General features: G+C 42.8%; 1 protein-coding gene across 1 annotated transcript; it reads left to right on the plus strand.

Annotated features, from left to right (window-relative positions):
- The first annotated feature begins 2029 nt into the window (after nt 1–2029).
- LOC138373647 (uncharacterized) lies at nt 2030–7150 on the plus strand. Its single transcript, XM_069339987.1, has 2 exons — nt 2030–2073; nt 6043–7150. Exons 1-2 carry the CDS (start codon nt 2030–2032, stop codon nt 7148–7150), a joined length of 1152 nt encoding a protein of 383 aa, XP_069196088.1.
- The last annotated feature ends 2186 nt before the right edge of the window (nt 7151–9336 follow it).

A 9336-nucleotide genomic window follows, 5' to 3' on the forward strand; every position in this document is an offset into this window, starting at 1 on the left:
ATCCCAGCACTGGTTTTATCATAGCACTGATGTTATCCTAGCACTGATCTTATCATAGCACTGGTGTTATCCTAACGCTGGTGTTATCCTAGCACTGATCTTATCATAGCACTGGTGTTATCATAGCACTGGTGTTATCCTAGGACTGATGTTATCCTAGCACTGGTGTTATCATAGCACTGGTGTTATCCCAGCACTGGTGTTATCATAGCACTGGTGTTATTCTAGCACTGATCTTATCATAGCACTGGTGTTATCCTAGCAATGATCTTATCATAGCACTGGTGTTATCCTAGCACTGGTGTTATCCTAGCACTGATGTTATCATAGCACTGATGTTATCATAGCACTGACGTTATCCTAGCACTGGTGTTATCCTAGCACTGGTGTTATTCTAACACTGAGGTTATCCTAACACTGGTGTTATCCTAGCACTGGTGTTATCCTAGCACTGATCTTATCATAGCACTGATCTTATCATAGCACTGGTGTTATCATAGCACTGATGTTATCGTAGTACTGGTGTTATCCTAGCACTGGTGTTATCCTAGCACTGATCTTATCATAGCACTGGTGTTATCATAGCACTGATCTTATCATAGCACTGATCTTATCATAGCACTGATGTTATCATAGCACTGATGTATCATAGCACTGGTGTTATCCTAGCACTGATCTTATCATAGCACTGATCTTATCATAGCACTGGTGTTATCATAGCACTGATCTTATCATAGCACTGGTGTTATCATAGCACTGATCTTATCATAGCACTGATCTTATCATAGCACTGGTGTTATCATAGCACTGATGTTATCATAGCACTGATGTATCATAGCACTGGTGTTATCCTAGTACTGGTATTATTCTAACACTGGTATTATCCTAACACCACTGATGTTATCCTAGCACTGGTATTATTCTAACACTGGTGTCATCCTAACACTGGTGTTATCTTAGCACTGGTGTTATCCTAGCACTGATGTTAACCTAGCACTGGTGTTATTCTAACACTGGTGTTATCCTAGTACTGGTGTTATCCTAACACCACATGTTATCCTAGTACTGGTGTTATCCTAACACTACTGATGTTATCCTAGCACTGGTGTTATCCTAGCACTGGTATTATTCTAACACTGGTGTTATCCTAGCACTGGTGTTATCCAAGCACAGGTATTATTCTAACACTGGTGTTATCCTAGCACTGGTGTTATCCTAGCACTGGTATTATTCTAACACTGGTGTTATCCTAGCACCGGTGTTATTCAGCCACTGGTGTTATCCTAGCACTGGTTTTATCCTAGCACTGGTGTTATCCTAGCACAGGTGTTATCCTAACACCACTGATGTTATCCTAGCACTGGTGTCATCCTAACACTGGTGTTATCCTAGAACTGGTGTTATCCCAACACCACTGGTATTATCCTAACACTGGTGTTATCCTAGCACTGGTGTTATCCTGACACCACTGATGTTATCCTAGCACTGGTGTAATCCTAATACTTATGTTATCCTAGCACTGGTATTATCCTATGACTGGTATTACTCATGGTATTATTACTGTTAATATTTGGTATAATTACTGGTATAAATAATATACCAGTAATAATAATTACTGGAATTATTATTATTACATAAAATTAATGTAAATCAGGTAATGGTATTAAGGACGTGTTATTTTTATCCTTGCTCTGATATAACCCAGGTGATGGTATTATCCTAGCTTGGTATTAAATAAGAGGTATTATCCGGTCCTATCCTAGCATGTCTATGTCATAAATTGTTTCTGTTTGGGTAATAGACTTTCCCAACATTGTTATGTTATTAGCAAGGGTATTGTTATCCTAGCAAGGGTATTGTTATCCTAGCAAGGGTATTGTTATCCCAGCATGGATATTGTTATCCTAGCATGGATATTGTTATCCTAGCAAGGGCATTGTTATCCTAGCATGGATATTGTTATCCTAGCAAGGGCATTGTTATCCTAGCATGGATATTGTTATCCCAGCAAGGGTATTGTTATCCTAGCATGGATATTGTTATCCTATCAAGGGCATTGTTATCCCAGCAAGGGTATTGTTATCCTAGCAAGGGTATTGTTATCCTAGCAAGGGTACTGTTATCCTAGTAAGGGTATTGTTATCCTAGCATGGATATTGTTATTCTAGTAAGGGTATTGTTATCCTAGCAAGGGTATTGTTATCCCAGCAAGGGTATTGTTATCCTAGAAAGGGTATTGTTATCCTAGCAAGGGTACTGTTATCCTAGTAAGGGTATTGTTATCCTAGCATGTATATTGTTATCCTAGCAAGGGTATTGTTATCCTAGCAAGGGTATTGTTATCCTAGCAAGGGTATTGTTATCCTAGCATGGATATTGTTATCCTAGCAAGGGTATTGTTATCCTAGTAAGGGTATTGTTATCCTAGCAAGGGTATTGTTATCCTAGCAAGGGTATTGTTATCCTAGCAAGGGTATTGTTATCTTAGCAAGGGTATTGTTACCCTAGCAAGGGTATTGTTATCCTAGCAAGGGTATTGTTACCCTAGCAAGGGTATTGTTATCCTAGTAAGGGTATTGTTATCCTAGCAAGGGTATTGTTATCCTAGCAAGGGTATTGTTACCTTTGCAAGGGTATTGTTATCCTAGCAAGGGTATTGTTACCCTAGCAAGGGTATTGTTATCCTAGTAAGGGTATTGTTATCCTAGCAAGGGTATTGTTATCCTAGCAAGGGTATTGTTATCCTAACAAGGGTATTGTTATCCTAGCAAGGGTATTGTTATCCTAGCAATAACACCAACTAGCAACACTAACACCAGCTGGCAACACTAACACCAACTAGCAACACTAACACCAGCTAGCAACACTAACACCAATAGCAACACTAACACCAACTAGCAACACTAACACCAACTAGCAACACTAACACCAGCTAGCAACACTAACACCAACTAGCAACACTAACACCAACTAGCAACACTAACACCAGCTGGCAACACTAACACCAGCTAGCAACACTAACACCAGCTAGCAACACTAACACCAATAGCAACACTAACACCAACTAGCAACACTAACACCAACTAGCAACAATAACACCAGCTAGCAACACTAACACCAATAGCGACACTAACACCAGCTGGCAACACTAACACCAGCTGGCAACACTAACACCAACTAGCAACACTAACACCAACTAGCAACATTAACACCAACTAGCAACACTAACACCAACTAGCAACACTAACACCAACTAGCAACACTAACACCAACTAGCAACACTAACACCAACTAGCAACATTAACACCAACTAGCAACACTAACACCAATAGCAACACTAACACCAACTAGCAACACTAACACCAACTAGCAACACTAACACCAACTAGCAACATTAACACCAACTAGCAACACTAACACCAATAGTAACACTAACACCAACTAGCAACACTAACACCAACTAGCAACACTAACACCAACTAGCAACACTAACACCAACTAGCAACACTAACACCAACTAGCAACACTAATACCAACTAGCAACATTAACACCAACTAGCAACACTAACACCAATAGCAACACTAACACCAACTAGCAACACTAACACCAACTAGCAACACTAACACCAACTAGCAACATTAACACCAACTAGCAACACTAACACCAATAGCAACACTAACACCAACTAGCAACACTAACACCAATAGCAACACTAACACCAACTAGCAACACTAACACCAACTAGCAACACTAACACCAATAGCAACACTAACACCAACTAGCAACACTAACACCAATAGCAACACTAACACCAGCTGGCAACACTAACACCAACTAGCAACACTAACACCAGGTGGCAACACTAACACCAACTAGCAACACTAACACCAACTAGCAACACTAACACCAACTAGCAACACTAACACCAATAGCAACATTAACACCAATAGCAACACTAACACCAAGTAGCAACACTAACACCAATAGCAACACTAACACTAGCTGGCAACACTAACACCAACTAGCAACACTAACACCAGGTGGCAACACTAACACCAACTAGCAACACTAACACCAACTAGCAACACTAACACCAATAGCAACATTAACACCAACTAGCAACACTAACACCAGCTGGCAACACTAACACCAACTAGCAACACTAACACCAATAGCAACACTAACACCAACTAGCAACACTAACACCAGCTAGCAACACTAACACCAACTAGCAACACTAACACCAACTAGCAACACTAACACCAATAGCAACATTAACACCAACTAGCAACACTAACACCAACTAGCAACACTAACACCAATAGCAACACTAACACCAACTAGCAACACTAACACCAGCTAGCAACACTAACACCAACTAGCAACACTAACACCAACTAGCAACACTAACACCAACTAGCAACACTAACACCAACTAGCAACACTAACACCAACTAGCAACACTAACACCAATAGCAACACTAACACCAACTAGCAACACTAACACCAGCTAGCAACACTAACACCAACTAGCAACACTAACACCAACTAGCAACACTAACACCAACTAGCAACATTAACACCAACTAGCAGCACTAACACCAACTAGCAACACTAACACCAACTAGCAACACTAACACCAATAGCAACACTAACACCAACTAGCAACACTAACACCAGCTAGCAACACTAACACCAACTAGCAACACTAACACCAACTAGCAACACTAACACCAATAGCAACATTAACACCAACTAGCAACACTAACACCAACTAGCAACACTAACACCAACAAGCAACACTAACACCAACTAGCAACACTAACACCAATAGCAACATTAACACCAACTAGCAACACTAACACCAACTAGCAACACTAACACCAACTAGCAACACTAACACCAATAGCAACATTAACACCAACTAGCAACACTAACACCAACTAGCAACACTAACACCAATAGCAACACTAACACCAATAGCAACACTAACACCAGCTGGCAACACTAACACCAGCTAGCAACACTAACACCAACTAGCAACATTAACACCAATAGCAACACTAACACCAATATCAACACTAACACCAGCTGGCAACAATAACACCAGCTGGCAACACTAACACCAACTAGCAACACTAACACCAATAGCAACACTAACACCAACTAGCAACACTAACACCAACTAGCAACACTAACACCAATTAGCAACACTAACACCAATAGCAACATTAACACCAATAGCAACATTAACACCAATAGCAACATTAACACCAACTAGCAACACTAACACCAATAGCAACACTAACACCAACTAGCAACACTAACACCAGCTGGCAACACTAACACCAGCTAGCAACACTAACACCAACTAGCAACACTAACACCAGCTGGCAACACTAACACCAGCTAGCAACACTAACACCAGCTGGCAACACTAACACCAACTAGCAACACTAACACCAGCTAGCAACACTAACACCAGCTGGCAACACTAACACCAACTAGCAACACTAACACCAACTAGCAACACTAACACCAATAGCAACACTAACTCCAACTAGCAACACTAACACCAGCTGGCAACACTAACACCAACTAGCAACACTAACACCAACTAGCAACACTAACACCAGCTAGCAACACTAACACCAACTAGCAACACTAACACCAGCTAGCAACACTAACACCAACTAGCAACACTAACACCAGCTAGTAACACTAACACCAGCTGGCCACACTAACACCAACTAGCAACACTAACACCAACTAGCAACACTAACACCAGCTAGCAACACTAACACCAATAGCAACACTAACACCAGCTAGCAACACTAACACCAACTAGCAACACTAACACCAACTGGCAACACTAACACCAACTAGCAACACTAACACCAACTGGCAACACTAACACCAACTAGCAACACTAACACCAACTAGCAACACTAACACCAACTAGCAACACTAACACTAACACCAACTAGCAACACTAGGAACACAAAAAAGATAAATTAGATTCAATTGGTTGTTCATTCAAGTAATTATAAGTGGGCCAATAGCAGCAACCGTTGTCTTCCGGCTAAACTGCGTACGGTTCAGTGCCACCAATCACAGCCGCCTACCTCAGTACCCAGCGGGACACAGTCTGTGGCGCTGTTGTCAAGACCCACCAGCACACGGTCTGTGGCGCTGTTGTCAAGACCCACCAGTTACAGCACACGGTCTGGGGTGCTGTTGTCAAGACCCACCGGTTACAGCACACGGTCTGTGGCGCTGTTGTCAAGACCCACCGGTTACAACACACGGTCTGTGGCGCTGTTGTCAAGACCCACCGGTTACAGCACACGGTCTGTGGTGCTGTTGTCAAGACCCACCGGTTACAGCACACAGTCTGTGGTGCTGTTGTCAAGACCCACCGGTTACAGCACACGGTCTGTGGTGCTGTTGTCAAGACCCACCGGTTACAGCACACGGTCTGTGGTGCTGTTGTCAAGACCCACCGGTTACAGCACACGGTCTGTGGTGCTGTTGTCAAGACCCACCGGTTACAGCACACGGTCTGTGGTGCTGTTGTCAAGACCCACCGGTTACAGCACACGGTCTGTGGTGCTGTTGTCAAGACCCACCGGTTACAGCACACGGTCTGTGGCGCTGTTGTCAAGACCCACCGGTTACAGCACACGGTCTGTGGTACTGTTGTCAAGACCCACCGGTTACAGCACACGGTCTGTGGTACTGTTGTCAAGACCCACCGGTTACAGCACACAGTCTGTGGTACTGTTGTCAAGACCCACCGGTTACAGCACACGGTCTGTGGTGCTGTTGTCAAGACCCACCGGTTACAGCACACGGTCTGTGGTACTGTTGTCAAGACCCACCGGTTACAGCACACAGTCTGTGGTACTGTTGTCAAGACCCACCGGTTACAGCACACGGTCTGTGGTGCTGTTGTCAAGACCCACCGGTTACAGCACACGGTCTGTGGTACTGTTGTCAAGACCCACCGGTTACAGCACACGGTCTGTGGTGCTGTTGTCAAGACCCACCGGTTACAGCACACGGTCTGGGGTGCTGTTGTCAAGACCCACCGGTTACAGCACACGGGACTTACAGCTTACTGTACCCAATAGTAATAGTCGCCAATAATATTGCACATTACATTTAGGTGCTCCTAGCAAGTCGACCAATCAGAGGGGACGTCACATCCAGCCACGGCTTGACGTAAACAAACACCTCGCTCACATCCGCCAGGGCACCACATTTTGGCCTCTACTCCCTAAAGTTCCAGCAGTCAAGTCGGCGAGAACGATTTTGGCGCATACGACTTTGTTTTGGAGGATCTGGAATTCGAATTCGCGAAGTTTGAAGCAAGTTAGGCAGTGGAGGGTCCCAGCGGCCGCTCTGGGATGATGTTGATGGGTAATGGAGGCCGGTCAGGGTAACCTACCTCCCTTGGCACCTCTTCAGGGGGTGATGAGGAGATTGTAAACCCTCTCTGTTGTGATGTTATTTAACAATAAAAACAGAGCTTTCTTGACGTCAACAGTAGGAACTCTCATGATATCCTGTTTTCCCACATATTATCTAACTTATTTTAATTTATTGACAGCTTTTACATTTTACTAACCGATGTCTAATTTAATATTTCGATGTAAGTTAACAACTTAATTAGCAACAATACGGAAATTTTCACAGCTTACTTAGCAGCATTATAGTTATTTTTCACCGCTAAATTAGCAACATTATTTTCATTTTCACAACTTAATAAGAACATTATGCTTGTTTTCGTATTACAAGTAATCTTACGGAATAATTATACTCAAACAAGTCATAAACCAACGGCTAGTAGTAACCTTTATTTGAATACGATATAAATTTATTTATCCTTAAAATTTTTATATCAGTAACCCCTTGAAGGAAGTAGGTGAGATGAAGGTAGTATCGTCAGGGTGTTCTCATAGCCTAGTGAACATTGTGTATCTAACAGGACCAGTGTTCTCATAGCCTAGTGAACATTGTGTATCTAACAGGACCAGTGTTCTCATAGCCTAGTGAACATTGTGTATCTAACAGGACCAGTGTTCTCATAGCCTAGTGAACAGTGTGTATCTAACAGGACCAGTGTTCTCATAGCCTAGTGAACAGTGTGTATCTAACAGGACCAGAGTGTTCTCATAGCCTAGTGAACAGTGTGTATCTAACAGGACCAGTGTTCTCATAGCCTAGTGAACATTGTGTATCTAACAGGACCAGTGTTCTCATAGCCTAGTGAACAGTTGTGTATCTAACAGGACCAGTGTTCTCATAGCCTAGTGAACAGTTGTGTATCTAACAGGACCAGTGTTCTCATAGCCTAGTGAACATTGTGTATCTAACAGGACCAGTGTTCTCATAGCCTAGTGAACAGTGTGTATCTAACAGGACCAGTGTTCTCATAGCCTAGTGAACAGTTGTGTATCTAACAGGACCAGTGTTCTCATAGCCTAGTGAACAGTTGTGTATCTAACAGGACCAGTGTTCTCATAGCCTAGTGAACATTGTGTATCTAACAGGACCAGTGTTCTCATAGCCTAGTGAACAGTGTGTATCTAACAGGACCAGTGTTCTCATAACCTAGTGAACAGTGTGTATCTAACAGGGCCAGAGTGTTCTCATAACCTAGTGAACAGTGTGTATCTAACAGGGCCAGAGTGTTCTCATAACCTAGTGAACAGTGTGTATCTAACAGGACCAGTGTTCTCATAACCTAGTGAACAGTGTGTATCTAACAGGACCAGTGTTCTCATAGCCTAGTGAACAGTGTGTATCTAACAGGACCAGTGTTCTCATAGCCTAGTGAACAGTGTGTATCTAACAGGACCAGTGTTCTCATAGCCTAGTGAACAGTGTGTATCTAACAGGACCAGTGTTCTCATAGCCTAGTGAACAGTCACGGCTTCCAACGCTCTGCACCTCCAACTCTGTTTATCTCTATCTTACTCCTCTCATTTACTCCCTCTCCCATACTCCTTGTTCCTTGTTCCCTCTACTTTGCTCAGGGTGAAGCAGAAGAGTGGTTGAAACATTGTAAACAAAGTCTCCCTCTGGAAAGCGAAAAACGTTTCACCCTAGTCAGCTCTGTCCGCGTCTTTCACTCTATCTCTCGCTTCCTTTCATCTTCTCTTTATTGCTCCCTCCGTCTCTCTTCTCTGTCCACCTGCAATGTAAAAATTGCTGGTCTACGGTGGTACTGTCTACACACACAGTTGGTTTGTTTATATGCTGGTCGTATGCTGTGTATACTTTTGTATTCTTAATTGAAAAACATGTTTCTTTTTTTTTTGCAGTGATGT

This window comes from Procambarus clarkii, chromosome 43, assembly GCF_040958095.1.
Source record: "Procambarus clarkii isolate CNS0578487 chromosome 43, FALCON_Pclarkii_2.0, whole genome shotgun sequence".
NCBI classification, from domain to species: domain Eukaryota; kingdom Metazoa; phylum Arthropoda; class Malacostraca; order Decapoda; family Cambaridae; genus Procambarus; species Procambarus clarkii.

Excerpts from the sequence above, each read along its gene's own strand:
- LOC138373647 (XM_069339987.1), top strand. The coding sequence starts at position 2,030 with ATGGATATTGTTATCCTATCAAGGGCATTGTTATCCCAGCAAGG. Across the intron at positions 2,074-6,042 it reads GCATTGTTATCCCAGCAAGG|TAATTATAAGTGGGCCAATA; the intron begins GTATTGTTATCC and ends TGTTCATTCAAG.